General features: G+C 32.5%; 2 protein-coding genes across 7 annotated transcripts; one reads left to right on the forward strand and one right to left on the reverse strand.

The window, feature by feature from the left end:
* Positions 1–219: 219 nt before the first annotated feature.
* LOC116773036 (synaptosomal-associated protein 25) lies at positions 220–18,076 on the forward strand. 6 transcript variants are annotated; one of them, XM_061528456.1, is made up of 9 exons: positions 5,049–5,187; positions 5,649–5,739; positions 6,673–6,714; positions 8,777–8,825; positions 11,355–11,472; positions 11,870–11,998; positions 13,580–13,724; positions 14,514–15,926; positions 16,340–18,076. In XM_061528456.1, the coding sequence occupies exons 1-8, from the start codon at positions 5,165–5,167 to the stop codon at positions 14,574–14,576; spliced, it is 660 nt and encodes a 219-aa protein (XP_061384440.1). In that variant the 5' UTR covers positions 5,049–5,164; the 3' UTR covers positions 14,577–15,926; positions 16,340–18,076. The 6 variants fall into 6 exon arrangements, with proteins under 6 accessions (XP_061384441.1, XP_032521291.1, XP_032521292.1 ...); XM_061528455.1 differs by lacking the exon at positions 8,777–8,825 and adding an exon at positions 10,529–10,577 and having other exon boundaries at positions 5,052–5,187; XM_061528457.1 differs by lacking the exons at positions 5,049–5,187; positions 8,777–8,825; positions 14,514–15,926 and adding exons at positions 220–548; positions 10,529–10,577.
* Positions 3,364–4,604, reverse strand: LOC116773037 (uncharacterized). The gene is made up of 2 exons (XM_032665406.2): positions 4,311–4,604; positions 3,364–4,143 (listed from the first exon to the last, which is right to left on the reverse strand). The coding sequence occupies exons 1-2, from the start codon at positions 4,480–4,482 to the stop codon at positions 3,704–3,706; spliced, it is 612 nt and encodes a 203-aa protein (XP_032521297.2). The 5' UTR covers positions 4,483–4,604; the 3' UTR covers positions 3,364–3,703.
* Positions 18,077–23,816: the final 5,740 nt, after the last annotated feature.

Raw genomic sequence — 23,816 nt, forward strand, 5'->3', positions numbered from 1 at the left:
AATCATTTGAATTATGAGATAGTCTAGTTTAATTATTATTGAATTATTAATTAATTATGAGGCGTTCATTTTCAATATGGTTATAGAGACATCTTTGATCAAGTAGCGAAATTTTTAATACATATAATCAAGTTACTACCATAAAAAACTATTAGAAGCAACACGAGATGTCGCTGCAAAATCTACAATTATTTATGTATTTTTATCCCATTTAGTCTCCGAATATAAACATAAATAAATTGCGGATTCTCCTCAGACCTCAGTCAAAATGATTATGTTTAAAATGTCGATTAAAAGTATAAATTGAAATTAACAAAGTTTTTTAAACGCGCATGACAATCACAGCAACTTTCAATGCGCATAGTCAAAACATTGCGCATTTCACTGGCTAACCTCATCGAGTCGATCGACCGAAGGTTTCTGGTAAAGAAAAGAAAGCCTTTCATTCCATCATTGTGCTGTATTTTGGTTCTCAGTGAGTGTGCCAAGTGATTTCCACACATTTTCTTCAAATAAAGTTTTTTTAAAACTTACACTTAAACTTCCAGGTAAGTTATATTTATTTATTGGAAGTTAATTAATTTAATCTAGTTGAAAATGAGATTAATTTGAGAGATAGTTATGTAATTCAAAATAAGGTAAAAATACCATTTCTTCCTATCGGTAGTGATGTCAAAAACTGATTTAAATACTGACGTCAGACCCTAAGCTCCTCCGTTTTTGGTGTTAAGTGACTTAATTAAATATCCGTTTATACCCAAAAATGAATGCAATAATAACCCTTACTTTATTTTTATTTTCTAGCAATGTATAAAATAGATTCAAGTATTTTATATTGTGCAACTCATAATCTCAATGAACTTCAAACTGCCTTAATAGGCAAGATTAAAAAACTAATTTTGTTTGATACCTAACATTACAATACTCAACAATAGGCATTTGACCTCAACATATTACAACTTGGAGGCAAACTAATGTAGTCCTATCAAGATATATTTATCTCATGCTTGTGTCAACATACTCCTGGGCATAAAATATATTTACTATAGCACCCCATGTATATTAATTGTTCCATGGATCTAGTCTGAATGAAGCCATAGCATTAAAAAATATATTAATTGATTAATACCCTAATATGGTGCACTTAAAATAGGAATTATTTTTTTCATAGATTACTCAAGGATTTCAATGTAGGCCGATAATGGTAAAATAATGAAAGAGTTGAATTTTTATTTCTTTAAGAAACAGATAAATATACTAACTTTTCTAATAAAGAATCATATTCATTATTATAGAAATATATTTAAAGATAAACTCACATTAATTATTGAAAAGCAAAAATTGTTGTTATAAATACATTTGGAACTGGGTAATAATATTTTTAACCAGTGCTACCTGGTTCCTTTTGAATTTCAAAATTTCCTTTTGATTTCTACTTGCCCTTAAATGACCATGATTTAATCCAAGCTTTAAATATAGAAACAACTTTTATTTGACCACTAAAAAGGAAGAGGTTCTATTTGATTGTATATTTATCATACGGAGCAAATTCACATATAATATCTGAGTGTACATTTCAATATATTGAAGTAAAATAAAATAGGAAATGTTGAATTTTTAAAGTAGTCTATGAGGTGGAAAAAATGTATATCCCTTATTATGCTTACATAATTTTTTCTATATATTTATTGTAGTCTGAGAATCTTAATTGCAATAATTTGCATAACTTGCCAGCACTCAGATATTACAATTAAAAAAAAATATATCATATGCACTTAAAATGCTTTCCCTACATAATCTATTTAAATTCTATATTATTATTTGAAGTCTTAAATATTTTATGAGCAGATATATAAAATTCAAAAAATACTAACATAAAACTTCAATATCTATATTGCAATGTAAAAAAAAGATTCTGATGAATTTGGTTAAAAATAGATTTAAAATAAAAATACAAAAATAAATTTGTAGAAATTGTTTTTAATTAAATACATTTTCTAATGAATGTGGTAAACTAGGTTTTGAAAGTAGCGGATGTGAAGTAGCTCACGCTCCAGATATACATGTGTGAGCCTGACCCAGTGAAGTGCATATACTGAGATCACTTAGCTGAGAAGATTCATTATACATATTCCATTGCATTTCAATTAAAATAATTTAATTTGGTTAAAAATTATTTACGTCTCAAGAGCATCGTTAGTTTTAGTTAGTTGTTCAGATAAGTTTCCGCATAACGAGTTTTTAACTAAACGAATTGTAGTATATTACGTTGCGTGGGATGAAAACGTGCGCGCGTCTATTGATTTTACCCATACACCACTGCTCTATCTCCGAGACTAAAGATCATGACCATATTCTGCTATTTTTATGTTGATCAAAAGTTTTTTATTTCAATTATGCATTTTTTTATCATAACGGCGCGGCGTAGAACTTTTTTTAACATCCGTCTAAGAAAAAAAATATTAACATTCATATTTTATTTAATTGTCAAATATTAAATTAACATGTATCTTATATTTATGTTAAAAAAAACGGTTATATGTATTCCAAATGATACATATAACTATAGAAAAAATATTTAACAATTACTCGTAAGTTCATGATATATTATAGATTTTTTAAACTTGGTAAATCAATTGTTAGTTTTTAAATTTAACCCTTGTATCAGTTTTCCGGACGGTAGACATGAATTAAAATTCGAAGGTCGCTGCGACGCTTGTTAGCCAACACGCCATTGCATGCCAGCCAGTAGTTACACGTACAACCGATACAATCGAAATATTAAGTTATATTTTTAAGACACAGAATTTATATGTTAAATTTGAAGCACTTTCGCTTTCAAGGAAATGAAAAAAATTGGAAAAGGAAATAACAAAATATGCGAGGAAAGTTTTTTTTTTGTCTATATAACAAGAGCGCAATGATTTTTTTTATCATGCAATTCGTATCCAGGCCGTAATGAACTGTTTAATCTTGGTCAAGTACAGCTGAAGAGCTGCCAAGCTACATCTTAATGGCGTAATTACTCCAAATCTCGGGCGTTATTAAAACAGACTGGAAGTTAAAGTAACTTCTATTTAGGTTACAATTTTTAATTAGATTATCGTTTATGTTAACGTCCTGCGAGGGTGGAATTACTCAATCGCCACCCCTTGAGCGTTCAAGGTCGTTCATAAATTTTTATACACAATAATAACCAATATTATACACTAAATAGTGTACTCATTAAATTTATTCATAAGTACTCACAAATGTCAATTAGATTCACTCATTTACTTTTAACATATATAATCATATATATATATATATATATATACCTCAGAGAGCCGACCCTGGCTAACATGGGAAGAGGCAAAGATGATATATATCTCAGAGATTTATTTGATCAACAATAATTGTATAATATGTAATTAAAGGCTTTGCAGTTTATCTTATTAATTATAACTACCTTCTGCTTCATTTGACTTGTGAGGTTGTTTCAATGATAAACTTTTATCTGTATCCTATGATACACATCTTTAATTTCACAATCAACATTTTTTTTATATATAATATTGTATAAAATGTCCATTAATATTGATAATATTATCACGTTTTATTTAGTTATCATTTAACAAATTCACACTGCATTCAATAAAAATGCTCATTGGTACCTAAAACCATAATTTATTGATTGACTAGCCAATACTGTCTTGTTTCAGCTTCAGTCTGCGACCTCATCAATCAAAGCCTCATTTATAATGGATAGTAATTTAATTTTAATGGCAGTTTTTTTACTTTTTGGGATTCTTCGTAATCTTTCATGAAGTGATAATAGGAAGAGACGATCTTCGTTATCCTCATTATCATCTATAGTGTCTTCATCGTCAATCATTTTACGTTTGAATTTGTTTTCAATTCTTTGTTCATATTTATTGTCATCGCTCGTTTGATTGAATTCTACATCAACATCATAATAGACATATTCTGGTTCATCATCAGCTTCCTTCTCAGCAATATTCATAACATTGGACAAGAAACGTAACTGTTTGTAATACACATATTCACTTTTACGGTTTGCACCCGAACCATAGTTCTTTTGTCTTTTTAGTTCTCTGGCAAAACTAGTTCTTATGTTCTTCCATCTTTTTTGAAGAGTAAGTCCTGTAATAAAATTTGTTTTAAAGACGAGGTTTGTATATATAATAAATATAAACAATCCTAGATAATCAAAAAAGTATTCTAGTGATTTAAAAGTATGTTTAGTAATGTTCTTTAACGGCACATTTAATTGAAAATCGTAAACATTTTATCATATTCATATTATTTACGTAAAAGATGTCGATCACTAGCCGAGATGTCATCACCACCAAATATTGCAACTATTTCATTCCAGTCTTTTTTCTTCAATTCCTTATTTGTATTATCAGTCGACGATGTATCCCAGATAGAGGGCCTCTTCTTGATTTCATTTATAAGTTTCCTTGTATCAAAATTACTCATATTTTATTTCACACACAGCAAAATATTATGATACATTTATGACAGTGACAACTAGAAAATTAAAAACAGAATACAGATTAAATTACAATTTTCAAGTTGGTAGCCTTGCGCGATTGTTTAAACGCCAAGTGTAGCCGACTGGCAGCTCGATTTATATTGAACGTTAACTGTGTGCAAGCAGGACGGGAAATGATTTCGACCAGTAAAACACTTTGGTTGATCTACCACATGGGTTGGGCGACGCAAAGAAACCATTGCGCATTTGATTTAAGCCGATTTAATATTTATTTATTTATATATAAAATATTACTCTTTAAAATGTTACCATCTAGAATATTTAAAATGTTTCTTATCACATACATAAGGAGTTCTAATAAAACTAATTTTAATTCATATATTGTTGATTAATAACTATATGAAAAAAAAATCTATATGAATATAAATATATTTCATCTAGTTATTGATACTAGGTATGAACGATGTGAGAAGATGCTTATGAATTATAATTACTAAGACCTTGAAACATATCCACAATGATAACAGAGTATAAACCATAGATGCTCAATGGAGTGATAAGGACGTAAACGTCAAAAACGAATTTAATGTATTTATAAATCTTAATTACAACCTACATAATTTGTAAACGAGTTTCATAAGATTGTAAAGAACTGGTGTAAACATTATGAAGGATTATCACTACGACAGGTTTGTTGTTAAATCACGCGATAATAAACTAACAATTAACTTTTTTTTTAAATAAAAAACTTAAAACGCCTACAAAATGATGTAGGCACATTCCTTCTCTTAAACAACGTCTAATGATTAGTCTTTATACAATATGACTCACTCTTTGTGTTATAATAAAGTATTACTTCATTTATATCATCCGGCTTTGACTTGTTAAGAACATAAAAATTGTTCATTTAGGATTTCCATTCATTATTTTGTGGAATAATTATATAAACATAAATTGTCTGAGTAATATTTATAGTATTCTTATTTGACGTGGTTGTTGCTGTTCCAAATTCTGTAATACATTTGTCGTCCCGGAAATTCCAAGTAAAATACATGGCTACTTTACATTAAGGAGTTTTTTTTGTTTACCATAAAGAAGTTTTTTTTTATTTGCTTATTACCCGCTGGTTATTCGATTCTGTTTGTTTCAGGATGCCTTCAGCAGCGCCCCCAGCAGAAAATGGCGCGCCGCGCAGCGAACTTGAGCAATTGCAGTTACGAGCCGGCCAGGTCACGGATGAAGTAAGTAAAGAAGAATGGTATATTTTTTCTTTTATCTGCTAAAATAACCAGGAAATAAAACGAACTGAAAATATCAAGATTTGATGTTGCTGGTGGACACTTAACTGAGTTACAGATGCTTCAGCGACTTCAATGGCATGCCAACAGAAAAATAAGGAAGAAAAGAGTAAACGGCAAGAGAAATTAGAGCTTCAAGTCTTTCCTAACGAGGACCTTCTATGGTTAGACTGAACAACAAAACAAATGAGTTAAACCTAGTTGACGTCCTATTTTTGCTGTTAGTGCTAGCTTTAAGTCATTCTAGAAAACGATCACCACATAGGGTTGGCCCAACAAGATGCTGTGCGGCTAAATCGCTATTTCCAAGCATAAAATCAATAGCAATAATAAAAACAGAGCTTTGGTGTCTCATATTTTTATGAGTAAAGTTATTTTAGAATAGACCGAGTAAATTTTCTCGACTTATGAAGTCAGTTTTTCATCATTTTGAAGGTAAACTTGAAACACATTTCGTATTATATAAGAATACATTCAAAATTATATAAACGCGTACGATTCGAATTCGTTCAGTAGTTGAGATAAAATCTCACTTATTCAAAACAACATAACAAACAAATTTGTACATATTAAATGACTTAACTCTGTTTACACGATCTGGATTCGTCTGTTATTTTATATTGAAGATATAAAAACATATTTTGAGATTTGAGAAAGGTCTTATTTTTAATAGTAAAGGGAGTAGATGGATATTAGGTCCGAATTGTACCGATATAGATGTTAGGGACGATAAATTATAATAATTTGCCCTACAACACCGTACACCTTCATGCGTATTAAAACCACATAAAAATCGCCTATTCTTTTCCTATTACAGTTTCTTTCACGTCTTGTGGTCTATTTAACTGATTATAATGATTATTGTCTCAATTACAGTCCCTGGAGTCGACCCGGCGTATGATGCAACTATGCGAAGAGGTAAGTTGATAAATATGTGTATTCATACCTTATATAAAATTTTATAGCGACTGCTGTAACACAAATGAGTTGGGTGAAATGGAAAGACATAACAAATACAGATTACAGCAGTGGCTAACTAATATTAATATTAACTATGACAAAATGATATGAAAATGTCGAGAATACCTTCAAGTTAAAATATATATATATGTATATTTGAAATGTCCCGATATTTCCTGTCCTGACCCTACTAATTTAATTATTTCTTTTCGTTAAAATAAGTATATTCTAACTATTGTATTTCAGGTTTTTAATACTAATTGTATCTGTTTAATTGGTATTTCAAGCGAAACAATCACTGGACAAAGTTAAAAAAAATATATATTTATACTATTGGCAAATAGTCCAACGCGGTTCCGTAAATTGGAATGTGTAATTTTAACCATGTTTATGTTACCCGATAGTTTTGATAAATTTATGTTGTGTTCAGTTGTGATTATTTGTAATCTGTGAGAGAGGTGTTCTCGATGCGAGGGAGTGAGGGGTATAGCGAAGTGTCCTGGAGTTAGCCCCAAGCTCGGTTTGGTATCCAAGCTCCCCCCCCAAAGACCCCCTAGGGCGCAGCCTTCGCTATCCTTGGCTGTTGTGTGATCGATGTCGCTATTTTTATCTATTTGATGTGTATGTATATCTATTGTAGATACCCGGTCATGTTTTTATTTCGTTGGTTAAGTTTTTGTTTTCTATTATTTTTTTTGTGCCCTGCAAAATATGTATTTATACTAACCATTGGGTGTTGCATGATCCGTGCCTACTTGTAACCGACATTGTTAGTTCTCTATAGTCCTTTGTGTTGTTCTGTAGCGATGTATTAATGTGTAATTGTATGTCAGCGATAACTTATACCCTGTCCTGAGCCCATGAAATATTGGCGTTGACAGTTAAATGAGTCACAAAATGGATGTGACCTTGAGAGGAATTTACTATATTACAATTTATATAATCCATTTCATTAACTGTCAGCAACCAACACACGAGTCCAGAATAGCCTGTTACATAATAACTATAATCACAGCATGAAAGCCCATATTAATCTAGAAGAGAAACCAATTCTTTCTTTTATTTCTGAATACTTCTCACCCTATAGTAAGTTATAGGATTCAGAACCGCTTCTCCCCCTCTCCCTTATAGTCTTTGTATGTGCTTGGGCTTGCTTTGAAATATATCGATTGGATAATATTTTCCTAAACCTTTCTATATTCTTTAACGATTCGCCACTCAGGCAATAATCACTACCTCCAAAGCACGTTCCACTGTCTTGTTTCCAATTTAACGGTGTTTTCTTTTTTATTTATGTACCATTCTACTTCAAATATGATTTATCCACATGAATTTCCTACTTCATAGTGAACATCCCATCTATGAACCGAGATGTGTACCTTATATTCCTTAGTTTAATCTTTGTTGTTGGTCTCTGTGTAGTGGCTGTTCTCTGTTGTTGACTGTATACTATTAAGTTGTATAATTTTCATGCCTTCTCCAACATTCACAATACTGCCGATATGGGCGTAACCACAAGCCATACCTACTACTTAACTCCAACAAATATATCGAGCTACACCTTTCAATATCTCACAACAAATACAGACCAATTGATTTATAAACATGCAAAATTTTTAATTCTTTATATCCCTTTTTTTGTTACTTATAAATAAAAATAATTAAAACTAACAGCTGATGTATTTGGATACATAAAATATTTTGTTTTACGTTGAGCAATATTCGTCGACGATCTGTGCCAAAATTCTATTCAAGTATAAACACAGTACAGATTATCATGACGCCATAGTGACACAGATGATCGGAGGACATCTTCACATACCAAAAACTAATGAAGGAAATATGTCATATCGATAGTCAAAGTGAAGACGTCCTCCGAACACGTCTATGAACCTCGAGAACACGTGTTCGCCAGTTGTTCAACTGACGGAGCCCAATACCCGATTCACTTTCCAAACACTCCACTGTACCCCTCACAACTAACATGCTCTCTGACTTTTTGTTTCTGCGGCTGGTTTAGAGCAAGGAGGCCGGCATTCGTACTCTGGTCGCTCTAGACGACCAGGGAGGTGAGTGAACTGCAATTGCAACACTAAATAATTTACATTTTTTTGTCTTTTTTACTTTTTTCTCTAATATTATTGAGAAGTAGTAGGGATTTCAGCCAGCCCGGTGATGGGCTCAGCGATCACGAAGAATTTAAGGGGGTATCGCAACTAATGAATTGAATGAGAAATGTAAAGTTGCAATGCAAAGGTGCGGGCATCCTTTTAACCTCTTTCGTCAACATTTAATGACACACACTGTTATTATCACGGAAAACCCACATCTTTGTATCATTAATAATACTTTATGTAGATAATCAACACCAATTTGCACAACTTACCAGCGATCGATGCCGGTTAGGATTACCAAATGACATAACCAAAGAAGTTAATATTTGTACGAAACTATACATTCTGCATTTCAGATGTTCGTAAACGACTCTTTAACGACAACTTACCTAAATCACATAAAACTAAATTGATTAAAAACGAGCGAAGTAAATTCGAAACGCTTCTCCTCAACGCACGACTCTTAAACATTACACAAAATAATCATGATTCATATGAAACTGAGCACAGATAAAACTGAATCTGGTTTTACTTGCAAGCTTCACTGCATGCATGTTGTTGGAATAGTGTGTACCCGCTGCGCGCACGCCGCCGCCACGCCAGCCGCCCGCACTCGCCCGCACCCGTCCGCACTCGCCCGCACTCGCCCGCACCCGCGCGCGTTGTGCGGTCACGGCACGACGCAACCCCACACACCCCGATACTCTCTCCTACGATATATTATTTTGATTTGTATTTTATGTATAGAGCGAGGACGCCGGGGGGCAAGCGCTTCATATGTTGAGTCACCAGGGCGGTAAGAGTCAAACTGAACACTGGGTAGTCGAGCCGTGAGAACGTCTGTGTTGAATGTGCAGTTAATAAATTAATCTCTTTGTTTTTCTTTGACGTTTCTCTTGAATAACGACTTATCTCAGATCGATGTTGCGTATGTTTCTATGTTTCGATGGGGTTGTCTTTGAAAGTATAGTGTAAATAGAAGCCCGATGGCCGTTCGTTGCTAATTGTCGCAAAAGACTGTACTCTATCTTTTGCTGAAGATTTAATTTGTATGAGCTGCGCAATCTGTTTTTTTCTTCCGTTGATATTATCTATCGGAACGCTTTTTATAGGTATATTTATTTATCTTTCCTAAAATCTACTCCTCTTCTCTAAACTGCGGTACTGATATGATGCGCGTTTACCGTGTCTGTTTAAACTATAGAGCAAATGGTATACGCCTTCATTTCCATGGCTAGCAGCGTATTGTTAATGTTAGAGCCGTAGCTCTGTAACTGTTAGCTCGATGCGATCTGTGTCAGTGCGAGGCTGGCGGCACAGCCTCCGCGCGTACGCTCCTCCACGCCGCCCTAGTTGTGATTATTTATTGATAATGATTCTTTGCTACAATCACTTATCATTAGTAAATGCTTGTCTGATGCTCATATGCTAGTTGACATCATTATCATCGCGGAGGAGTGGCCGCCTGCCTTAGCGCGGCTCACCGTGACCATGTTCATGTATTATTTTATTTTTGTTTAGTTGTCAGTTTGAGTTGTATTGAGTTGTTGAGACGGAAGGCGCGATGTGCACGCCAGCGAGCTAGCGCGCCGCCCCTGCCGCCTCAAAAGTTTGGCACTCCTTTGGCGAGCTATAGTGACATCATTATTGTGTTGTAGAGTCACGAGGTGGGCATGAAAACCCTGGTCATGCTGGATGAACAGGGGGGTAAGCATCTAGTAGCAAAATTTTTACATCATCACATAGCGAGGCTTTTGTCTGAAATGCCAATTCAAAATGTTTATGAAAATTCAATGAATGGCGTTGTGATATAACATTCTAATGTCCATACAAATTGTAACGTGCTAACAGATAAATAATAAGGGATTAACACATTAAGGTAAAATAAAATGTCACCATCATAACTATAAATAGTTGTAATAGCCTTATTTCCGCTCCGATCCGTTCATGGAGAAACCGCGAATCCGCGAATGGAGATGATGTTCCTTAATCTTTCTATCATCTGTAAACTCTTTTGTTTATTTAGTCACGCATCTAGCTGTGCACGGATTCTTTGAAGTTGCTATTTAATGCATGACTAGTATTTTATATTGTCTAAATGTTAGTTATAAAATATTTTGTAATTTTTATCACTTAGTAGCACATACATCATTAAAATCAGAGGTAATTTTAATTTTAATAGTTTCAAGTGTTCGGATCAAGTGTAAGACATCAAACAAACTAATTTCCAGACAAGTCAAACAAGTTTAGACGCTTAATGAAGTAGAGTTGCTGTAATAGAACGAAATGCATGGGTAGCAAATACTCTGGTGATAACCAATATCGATCCATTGTCTTACACTTGCCACCGGAATTTTTGTCGAGAGCGTTGAGAATTTACATGAGAAATTAAATAATATCGCGTTTTATATGAAAGTTAGAAGCTTCACACATTCCACTGGTTAGATGGGAGGGCATTTTTAAAACTGTTTAATGTGTGTACAGAACAACTGGACAGAATCGAGGAGGGTATGGATCAAATTAACGCTGACATGCGTGAGGCTGAGAAGAATCTCTCGGGGATGGAGAAATGTTGTGGCATTTGCGTTCTACCTTGCAACAAGTACGTGTGACAAAGTTTTAATTGACGCCAATATAGCTACTTCACCTAACTAGACATGTTAGCTTCATGTGATATGAATGGATTAATAAGTAAGGTCGTGTACTATTCAGTAGTTATTAAAAATAAAGTAAAAAAACTACCTGCTTAGGCATTTTCAAATGGTATTTATGAATTTTTTCGATTTGAGGTCTCCTTTCAGCTTCATTTTACCAAATAATGTAGCAAAAATTATTATTGTTTCTTTCATTACGGCATAAAAAACATTAAAAATCATCAAACGCTTAATACATTCTTATATGAAATAATAATAATAAAAAAAACATCAATTTCACAAACTTTTTATAAGTTAGTGTAAAAATGGCAATGAAAATGAAATTACACGTTATACCCACATCAGGGGGGCGTCATTCAAGGAAGATGATGGTACATGGAAAGGGAACGATGATGGTAAGGTGGTGAACAACCAGCCACAGCGTGTTATGGACGAGCGGAACGGCATCGGACCACAAGCTGGTTATATTGGCAGGTAAATATTATAAATACATCTACCCCCCATCAGAATAAGATATGAAAATGTTGTTATTTAATACTGCCCTTATAAAATAACTTTAACTTTACGGTATTCTTTATAAAAGACGTAAAAATACGACCATAGAAATGTTCTATTGATATATTTACATTTCATCTGCCCGTGATCAAGGTTGCTGCAAAGTATTCGATATGTTGGGATTATGTAGTTTAAATAATTAAAAACGAGGAGTAAATCCGAAAAATATTAGTTGTATTTAAATGAATGCTCGTGAAAGTCTTAGATCTCATTATTAAAATATTATTATACTGAGTAAGTAACTTACTAGTTATATAATACCGTTTCTCTGGAAAGACCTCTTCAGTCTCTGAATTAGTCGTAAGACGACGAATAACGTGGACATTTTCCACGTCTCTAGTAAATATCTTAATATCTGATACCTCATTCCTTTTATCGCATTAAATAATATTTAATTCTATATATATATAAATTTTAAATCTTCTCATTAAACAACCGTATTTCGTTGTTTTATACATTTCAAATAAATTCCTATGATCACCGATAGAAATTGTTTTTTAAATAACTAGCCTTATATAGTTAAAATTAAAGGCAGATAACTCAACTTTGACCTTCACAGTGAATATCAAATGGTTTGCTATTTACCTAGATGTTAAACTATGACCTTTATATAAACCTTTCACCTTTATATAAACCTTTATATTTCAAGCCTGTTACGATCAACGGTATTTTTGTTTTTAAATATAAAGAGTGAACTCTTTTATGTCTGACGAAATTATAATTGTATTATATAAAAAAAAAATATCCGTTCAGAAATTTCATGTAATATCTGTGTCAGATTTACCTTTAAGCGATTTCTTTTAAAAATAATTACGTCTTTGTTTAATATTTTTTTTCATTATAATAAGACGAAGAAAAAAAGTTACTATTCATAATTAGTGACTATGTTCGAGATAATTCTATTATACGCCCTCACAAACACTCATTATAACAAAGATTGCAACTAAAAGAAAACATTAAAAGAATCTAATAGTTATGCCTGGCCTTTTTTTAATATATAGAAAGCGTCTGAAACAAATCGTGAATTTCGAGTCGATTAATCGAATAATCGATTTCGTGTAATAAATAGACAATAACCTACTTTATTCTAAATCCGAAGTCTCGACGAGAAATGGTCGCATCTACTAACAAATATATAATATTTTAATTAGATACATAGATTGTAAGTATCTTATCCATAAGATGATAAAGTTGGTATGCCTTCTATAGTACGTACATAAAATTTTTTTTTTTTTTAATTAAAAATAAAACCATTTTAAAATTGACCTATGCTATATCTTTCTGTGCAAGTCTCTTAGTAAGCAATTTCTCGTGTAACTTCACTATTAAGAAATAAAATTTTTTGGTTATCATATATGAAACGATTTTGTCTAAGATCTAAATAGAATCGAAAATTGGAACTCTAAAATTCTACTTTTATTTAGATTACATAATACGTGAATACTTTCAGTTTCGCGTTACACTGAAACGGGACTAAAATCTGTATGTGAATAATTCCAGGATAACAAACGACGCTCGCGAAGACGAGATGGAGGAGAACATGGGCCAGGTGAACACCATGATCGGTAACTTACGTAACATGGCCATTGACATGGGCTCCGAGCTGGAGAACCAGAATAGACAGATCGATCGTATCAACCGCAAGGTTAGTGGAAACGGCTCTTGTCTGAATGGTCCAAATATGATTTATTTATACAGCTTACTGTTCCGTGGGCGGTTTAATAAGTGGTTCTTCCTTGTTGAAATTGCAATATTATTCCATGGGATATTTTTGGGTTAATTTTAACTTTATTGAGACTGATATAGTAATGATCTTTAATAAGTAAATCTTTCTGTGATATTTAAAAGTATTAAGAACAATGAAGGAAATATTATCTCAATAAATTTTATTATAATTTTGCAAAAAAAAAATTAATCAAATATTTTGAAGAACTCTCAAATTTTTTATGAATATATAATTTTTTAATAATAAACTTATTACAATTTTCATATACTAACATCGTCCGTCACCTTTTAGAATTAGAGTCACTTTAGCTGTGTTTGTGTGAAACGATTCTATAGAACCTTCTCGCGACTAATCTATCGCTTTATTGGCCTTCTAAATTACAGTGACGCTTTCCTGATACCTAAAATTCACTTTTGTATTCTATCACTAAGCATGTTAACCATACATAGTAGTTGATAGTTTTGGATGTTGTGATATACCAGTCTCTAAAACATAACCAGACTCAGATTCAGACTCCGAACACATCATAGACTAGACTCATCAGTGACTAACATCACATCACATTCCGAATAACAGACCGATATGCATTCCATTTCCAATTTAAATTTGAATTTGGAATTTGAGTTCAAGGTCATCGGGGGTCGAGTGACGTTGAATTGCAAATGGATTGCGTTTTGAGATGCGAGACAATTGTATTCTGTATCGTAGGGCGAATCGAACGAAACGAGGATAACGCTCGCCAACCAGCGCGCACACGAGCTCCTCAAGTAAACGACGGCAGCACACACACATACACACACCCACACAGACACACTAGTCTCGTGGTTCGGCCGGTTGCTTCTAAACACATTGACTTACATTCGTATATGGAATGTGATTTTATTTTTTATATAAAACCTTTTTTATTTATTTGTAACTAGGATTTTACTTTTTATGATGTTTATTGGCCAGTTCTAACATTTAAGTTTTTTTTTTTGTATTTTAGCAACCGGCCATATTACCAGTATTCGATTAGCGTTACTCTCTGTAACTTAAAAGTATATAATAAAAACATTGACCTATCCGTTATTGTGTAAACGCTCAACGTTAAACATTTCAATGGGTTCGGTGCTCGTTTCAGACCAAGTATGAAAAAAAAAATCATATATCCCGTAGTTTGATAGAAGGTTGACTAATGAGATTTTTTGTTTATTTTGTGAAGATGCATTTACCTGTTGTTACTAAAAAAAAAAATATAATATTAGAACGAAAAAAGCTATATAAGCATGTGTTAATAGTAACCTGTATTCTGTAATGTTCGCGTTTTATTCTTATCTTATATAAATATAAGTTAAATTAAGGTTAGAGGATGAGTGAAATGTGATAATAGCTACGATAATGTTAGGTATGTGTTTGTCTCATTTTAAATGTTTCATAGGAGCATTTATGATTTTTTTCTAATTTTTTTTTTTTTTTGCGTAACACCATCATGTAATGCCAAAAAATCTGTGGGTTAAGTATAAAAAAAATAGGTTACTTAGAATTCAGGCATGTTAATATAGAGTGAAAGTTGGCTAACAAACATTAATTTGATGATCAAGCCCACAGAATTTTCTTGATTTTTTTAATAAAAAATAAAGTTATGATTGCTAAGTAATTAAGTTTTTATTTATTTTCAACTCGTTGAATTCAATGCTATAAAAATTAAAAAAAAAATATATAAGCATATCCCTAAAACATATCTGCTTCTATGAACATGTAACACTCAATAATTTTAACTTAAATATTACTTGATTTTTTTTTTATTTCAATATTCTCTTATGTTTTGCTATATATTTTTTATTTATTTATTAATTTATTTTGTAAATGTGAAAGAAGCATCGATACTTTAAGTAATAAATGAATACTGCGTAAATTTTTTTTCTATGGCGTTTTCTTAATTAGGCACCAAGTAACCTCGTGAAAGATAAGTGAGTAGAGATTAATTTATATATATATATATATATATAATATTAGACCGCGCTATATACATTATACATACATATTAAAATCTTTCATGAATTTACCAAATTCTTTGCAACTATATCACCTTAACCACGAGACACACAAACACACATACAAAACAGCCCTCCGACGTCACGAGTGAGTATTTAATTTTTAAGCGCACTTTATGCACAATTTTGGAGCTACGGGCTTATATATGTTAAAATGTAGACATACATATTTTATTTAAAAAATAATATTATTTTATAAAAAATAAATTCGAATTATTCCTCTTTTCTTGGGTGTGTATGTCTACATTTTTTATAATATTTAAAGCACACATGCAAATACTGCTTAAAATATGCTTGGATTTTGTATAAAGTGTACAATTAAAAGGCTTAATATAATACGTACTAAAATTAACGAACCATATGTATATAAAATAAATTAAAGCAAAGGTTTTCACAGCCTTTTAATAATATATAATTAACAATGTTTTATTTACAATCTATGTTTGTATACTAATATTTATATATATATTTTTTTTTTCTAATATATTCTGTGGTTTATAGGGTGAGAGTAATGAAACACGCATTGCGGTCGCGAACCAGCGAGCGAATAAGCTGCTTAAATCTTAAACGTCGGACACAAGCCAGAGGAATGTAAACACAAAATTTTATTGCCATATTTAAAAAATGTATATTATATATATAATTTTTATTTTTAAACATGGCAACATTTAATGGTGTCATTCAATTGATTTTGACCGCGTTTTTGTGACGTCGATTGATTATTACTATGATATATATATATATAATTATTTGACAATGTCGTAACGATATAATATTTTTTATAGTGGCAAGATAATTTTGTGTTACCTTTGTATGGATAGTAATAAATTTAGGTATGGTGGTTTAGAGAAGATATTTTATGATGCAATAATGTAACGTCAATGAATATTTATATCATGAAATGTCAACGCTTTTCATTTAATAAATTCTATCTCAGCTTCGACGTCATAGAAACCTCTAACAATCTATCAGAGAGGGCACAGTATGAGTTCACAGCACTACCTTTTAATTTCAACTATGTGCCAAATTTAATTTTTGCTAAAATATAATGTTAAACACCGAAATTCCCGATAAAGGTATATTGAAACGTTTACAATAAATTATGTACCAATCTAGCTCAAAGTATAGTACACATATTCTATAGAAAATATATATAGATCTTCGGCATTTATGCTGATATTTTCTTGAGCCGCATTTAATAGCAGTACCTTTACAATGAGTTCGCTTAGTCAAACTATACACGGTCAGTTTAAAGTTATTGATTAGTAAATACTAAAAACTGTGTGTGTGTAGTTTGTTTATGCAAACTAATGGTAAGGCTACAAATAAATTAGACTTAGAGTTGTAACGAAATATAGTGATATTATAGTAATGTTTTAAATTTAAAACACACTGAGATTTAAATTATTACTTTCGAGATGCTTTCACGTTTAGGTTTAAGATTGTGGTGCCTAAATTATATTTTTTGATATATTCCTATGTAATCTGTGCCGTGACTTTATTTTTATTTTATTTTTAATTTTTAGTTTTAAATATTTATTATTATATTAGTTTATTTAAGGTGATATTTCGATTTACATTATTCGTGTTACGTATTAAATAAACAATAATGTGATTAAATTCATACGCAATAGTATATTTGATAGTTGAATTATTAAAAAAAAAAAATTATTACTTAAAGTATATTGTTCTATGGCTGTCAGTCGTGTTTTGTTAGATTGGGAGTTAAATTAGATTGTATGAATTGGTATAAAGAAAAGACCGCTGACAGCTGATTGTACCGGCCTTAGGAGTAAAGTATATAGGGTTGTTAAAGGCATTGGCTTGCATACACGTGACAGGGGGTCGCTGATACACTTTCAACCTTATTATATCTTGGTAAGGTACGTTTTGAAATAACAAGCGACCCTCCGTACGTGCGTTAGCGTTAAGAGTTTTCAAAATTTCTCTGTCTCTCTATCATTAGTTTAAGTAGCGTGTTTTTGACAGCACGTTTTTCTTCTAAGAAATTATTTGAAAAAAAATAATAATAACGATTATAAATAATAAACGTATTTTAATATACCCTGTGTTGTAAGTTCAATTTAATCTATAGTGTATTTACTGCGCAAATGTAATCCTTTATATTCAGCCTAATATCTACAGTACATAGATAATATATATTTTCATTAAGAATATAATAGTTGGTATTAAAGTGTTAATTTCTAATTAAATTATCGATTTGTTAAATTACCTTAACGTGTTGTGTTATTTCATATACCTGTTTTTCTTTTTATTTAGTTGTCCGATTAATTCAATGAGACGTAAAAATAAAATAAAAAGACGTACTAAAATATTTTACTTTCTATTTATCTAAAGCCATAAGAAAAATAAAAAATTAAGACTAAATAAACTATAATTTTATTTCATGAGTCATATTTTACATTTTATAGAAATTATTAAACTGCGACGACAGTATAAAATCATTTTTTACTCTGTGGCACATCAAATGAATGACAGGAGGACACATGGCTTTAACCTTTTCTTCTTAATTGTTACGGATGTTTGTTTAAATATATAAATCCATGTTTTGCCATAAGTAGATTTTTTTTCACTTAATTGTCATAAAATATTACACAGGTAGAATCTTTTGTTAAAAAACTCTAGCTAAACTAAGGTTTTTTAAATATTAAGTATAAGTTTATTTTATACAGCTTTGATAACAAACTTGAACATTTGATGCATCCTGAAACAAAATAATTCAGTGTGGAGTCCCTCCGCGTCGAAGAAGTGAAAGTTATGTTGGAAAGAAAACAGGAAGGGTTAGAAATTAAGGAATTTTTTGTGTTTCTGTAAGACAAAATTTATTAACAATTCACCCGTATGCGTCCGAGCGCCACGCAATCAATCTCGCCTTTTTTTTCCCCCGGAGTGTAAAGGTTTATTGCAACCTTGTTGCAAGTCGCATAAGAAGTTTCACTTTAAGTTGACTCAAGGTTCACTTGACCATAGAAAGAGGATGTTTTTGTTGCTGAACTTCCGTTGATGTATGAAGGAGTTGAACGGCCCTATTTCCAGCTCTATCTACAACCCTATTGTTATGACACTACATATTGTAATATTATTTTTCAGCGAGTTAATTTAACGAACAATCACTACTATTGGTATATCATACAAGCTATAGCTTCTTCTGAAATAATGAAATCGATCTTTACGTATATTTAAATTCAATATAATGAAATACAATGATATAAATATGTATAATTAGTTTCAATATAATCATTCTCATCTATAGCTAACAGTTTTGTAAAGTTTAATTTAGCACTACAAAACTTAATTTTAACATAACTTAGCTTAAAGTGTTATCAAACATCTCATGGATGAAATATTACTGAAATTTTAAAAATTATTTATATTTTTTATATTCTGTATAATGAGACGAAACCTCTTAGCATTCAATAGATTCACCGTGCGCGTGCCGGGTCCATCGCGTTGCATGGAAAGGAGTTTCTAAAGTGCCTGGGACTTGCGACCCAGGTGGAAGTTTAAGGGGCCCCTCCTCTCCCTACCCAATCAAATTACAAAAGAACCTACTAGGGCTTCCTTCGAAGTACGTTCCAAGAATGAATTGATATTAGTTCTGGACAGGCCTTAGTCTTTCAGTAGGTTGTAGAGAGATTTTGCCTCTCGCTCCCACTTCTACCGCGACCAAATCCACGACGATCCTATGTCGATTGAGTTCGTTTGTGAGCTCATAGTATTTATTGACCTTGATGGCATGAATTTGGGGATGTCGGTTTCCCAAGGAACCGTAAGCTCTATTATCACAACCCGCTTTAAAATTCGCGAATACATAAATATGTCTTGTCTGGAGGACGACGCACAAATATCCTCGGGGATTTTGTATTGTTTCTCATACGTATCCATCACTATAGTCCCAATTCAAAGCCGCTTTAAGGATAGAGTAAGGCTTGACGTTTGATTTTGTAGTCCTGCTTTTTCTCGCAAAACCTACTGATCGCTCGTTTGTGGTTATTTCCCTTTTCGCTCTGGCTACCGAAAGACTAATACCGCTTCACGTATGATTTTCAGTACCCTATCGTGACGACGCGAGTATTAACCACTATCCACACATTCCCACAGATATAGCAAGTTTTTTCGTTACCTTTACCCACATCTTACTAAATTACGTTAATCTGGGAGAGTCATTTGGAACGCATTGAGATTTAATATTTTAAATCAATTTTAGCAATGCTGGCATCCAATCATGAATTAAGGTGCGCTATTTTAGTGCTAATAGGATGCAAAAATATCTTATGTCTAACCACTCGTTCTGCATTGCTAAACTCATTGCATGGATCTTATATTTATCATTCTCGTCTTACCGAATAAAAGACTTCAATATATCCGTACTTTGGGCCTTCTTACTTGATCCTAACCCTACTCTGTTACTTTTGTGCTGCTATCATAAACTGCTTATGGAATTAAAGTCGTGACTCTAGCTGTGGGGCATCTTTGTCTTTTGGGAGCAATGTAACGACTTCATCATGGGATTTACCCAGGATATGTCTCTTGGAAACTCTTAGGTGTTCATAGAGCTCCAATAGCCTTTTTAGACTCATCCCAAAACTATTGCGATCCCTAAATAAAGCTGATGAATCAGCCGTTAGCGAGAGCCCGAGCCACAACTTCAACATCTTTATGACACCTGCATCTAATTTTGACAAAAGGGTTTTAGTAAAATCATAGACGTGAAAAGGCCAATTTCAACGTGAAGTTAGGTAGTTGTCGTAGATCCAAGCTTTTTTGACGTTACTGATCTGTTGGCTATCTACCTTGTTAAGGTCGTTTAAAAAGCTATCTACTATTCTTACTAAAGATGGAGTACGACCTATATTATCAATCTTACGACCGAGAAATTAAATGATGCAGTTTCCGTAACCGTAGAAACGCATAGACCGCCTAACGATACTCCCGGATCGTATAAGGTATATCTTATATTCCGCCTACCGAGACACAGACAGTGACATTTTCTTGGTTTTGTCCTCAATCCATCGGTCCACTCACAGAATTTATCCACTTCATCTAATAGTACCTGACTGTTTTTGGGGTTACGTGTCAGTATTGCGAAATCGTCAGCGAAGGCTAAAATGGATTCCGTGGTTTTATTATTGAACTTGAACCGATATCCCCATTTTTTCTCATTCCTGATTAGTTTATCTACTTAGATATTAATTACAATATTTTATACTATTGGAGATAAACAACCACCTTGAAATAGTCCTACATTGTAACTCAAAGTTTTTGAAGGGCCGTAATCTTTAGTTATTATAGAAAACTTTAATTTTGATCAATATGATGCCATCATATCACTAACTGGGGTTGGAAAGTTGTACCATCTTAGCGCGATGTAAATAAGTTTTAGCTTGTGAAAAATAATATTTTATAAATACTTATCACATCTCATCTGCCCGTGACCACGGTTGCTGCAAAGTAACCGAAACCGGAAACATCGGGAGCATGTCGTTTTTTAAAATAATAAAATACTCCTAGTTATAATCCGAAAAATATTAGTTTAATTTAAATTAATACTCGCCAAAAGTCTTAGATCTCATAATATTTATACCTATTATATTTCTTTTGATTTCTTGACTTGTTCTCATATTGATGTTTCACAATGCGATCATCTTGAAAAAGATAAAAAAAATCAAGTAACGACCATTACGATAAAGAGATATTTATTTATGAACTTAGATTACCTCGAGATCAATTTGCAGATTCACAAATACGACGGTTTATCTATCGATAAGAAGCTACGTGCGTTTATACATATGCAGTTTATCTTCATCCCATATAGATTAGTTCAAGCACCTTACCAAATAATCTGACATATTCAACAATAAAGTAATACATAGTTCCATCAGATTAGATTTAATGTCAATTAAAATCCGTCAGTTTTATCCGTGCTTAAACAGACAGTTGAAATTTTCCTATGTCAATTTTAAAATATTCAAGAACTAGAAAGATGACGCTAATGACGCCGTAGCATAAAGAAACGATTTCAGCTAACTGAACATCATTTTTATTTTATGCATATTAAAAAAGATATATGCAAACTGTTTTTTCTTTTAGTATTTTAATGCTAATACGTGGTGATAAAAGAAATTTACGTTTACTGATTTTTGAAAAACAAAACAATAATGCCGCGAATGACATTTACGAAAAAGCAACTTTTTATAAATTTCATTTAAGCAAAAATTACGATGAACCAGTGCAAAAGTTCCAAGTTTAAGTGAAAACGGCGAAAGTTAGTAACACCACATCACGATAACTCAAACATTATTTTTCAGGAAAACACACATGTTCTATTTTATAAATATGTAAGATCACCCGGCCTTATAGTTTATTGCTATCATCTGTGTGCCCTTATAGTCAGCCTGGGTATATACAACAACAATTCTAAAATTTATAGCATTTATAGGCTACCCGGAGACCCAGAGAACAAGCTTTACAATTATACGACAACTTAGAATTTACGACAGCAATTTTGATTTTTTATTTTAATTTCGACTGGATAGTGCATGGCTATCATTCCACACGTTGGATCGTGGAAATGAGGTCGTAGGTGGAGAATTCACTATCTCACTATCAGCCTATTCACCCTTTTTTTGAAGACACCCAAATTATAACTCGAAGGAAAAACAGACGCGGGCAAACTATTCCAATCCCTTGCTGTCCGCATAAGAAAGCGTATCGCTTCGTACGGATGCCAGGAAGATCTACAACGCTTGCTTGCTATGCTTCCGGTTGTCAGATGATAGAAAGGTGGTGCAGGAATTAGATAGTGTAATTCGTGTGTACTCTCTAGAGTGTATCCTGTAGAATACAGATAGCCTGAGTAGATTGGATTTATCCAAGTTGTGGTCACCAATAAACCTTTTAGGACGTCTCTCCACTGAGTCCAAGCAAGTGGGGAGATCCCTTGACAGGGCCTGCCCAGAAGTGACAGCAATATTCGACACACGACCGGACCTGTGCTTTGTATAAAAAAAAGCTGTCCAGGTATGAAGTACTGTGGCACTTCTGCAAGAACTCCTTGCAGTTGCCATGCAATGAACCGCCCAAAGTTAAGATTCGAGAATACCTCAATACCTAATAACTGAAGAAAGTCAGAGTATTTCAAAGATACATTCCGAAAAGTCGGAGTCAAGGTAAACGGACTCTCCTTGGCTGTGAAAAGACACGCCTTTGCTGTTATCTGCGTAACCAAAAACGCCCGGTAAGAGCAGGTCGGAAATGTGCAACAAAACTAGAGTGGCGAAGAGGACGGAACCCTGAGGAACCCCGTCGTTAACCGCCAAATGTGAGCCTGAGTCCGTTAATCAAACTAGTTGAACAATGTCATAATTATATCTATTCAGATCTCATAAAAAATTCCTATGCAATGTTAACAAATAACCCAATGAAAAGCATAAGCGACAATAGTATTTCTATGCGATATTTGATTTAAGTAATCGCCGACTCGTCCACTGACGCTGTCAAAACCGTCTGACAACAATTTTCCATAGAAAAAATAGGATGAGCGTAGGTATATATTGTCATATATTTAATAAGATGATGATGATGTTAATAATAAAAATCTTCACGAGTAAATACCTATTACAAATCTATGGAATACTTTATTCCAAAACCATCGAGCTTAATGTAAAAAACCTTTGTTTATTTTTTTTTTATATTATGTCTTAAATGTAAATAGTTTGAACCCTTATTTACATATAATTTATAAAATATATATAAAAATTAATTCGTGTATAAATTATTTTGTACTGTCCACATAGATTAAATTCAATCAATCATATAACGTGGCTGTTCATAGATGTATATAAAATGAGTTAGTTAAGAAAAGTTTTTTTTTAAGGTTAGGCTACACTTTTTTTTAGCGTCGTTGCATCAGATATACGATGAGTAGGAAAGTGGTTTATAAAATGGAAATACAAAG

Source organism: Danaus plexippus (genome assembly GCF_018135715.1).
Source record: "Danaus plexippus chromosome 18 unlocalized genomic scaffold, MEX_DaPlex mxdp_20, whole genome shotgun sequence".
Taxonomy (NCBI): domain Eukaryota; kingdom Metazoa; phylum Arthropoda; class Insecta; order Lepidoptera; family Nymphalidae; genus Danaus; species Danaus plexippus.

Excerpts from the sequence above, each read along its gene's own strand:
- LOC116773036 (XM_032665400.2), top strand. The coding sequence starts at position 5,165 with ATGAAGGATTATCACTACGACAG. Across the intron at positions 5,740-6,672 it reads CCGGCCAGGTCACGGATGAA|TCCCTGGAGTCGACCCGGCG; the intron begins GTAAGTAAAGAA and ends TCTCAATTACAG. Across the intron at positions 6,715-8,776 it reads TGATGCAACTATGCGAAGAG|AGCAAGGAGGCCGGCATTCG; the intron begins GTAAGTTGATAA and ends CGGCTGGTTTAG.
- LOC116773037 (XM_032665406.2), bottom strand. The coding sequence starts at position 4,482 with ATGAGTAATTTTGATACAAGGAAACTTATAAATGAAATCAAGAAGAGG. Across the intron at positions 4,144-4,310 it reads TAGTGATCGACATCTTTTAC|GACTTACTCTTCAAAAAAGA; the intron begins GTAAATAATATG and ends ATTTTATTACAG.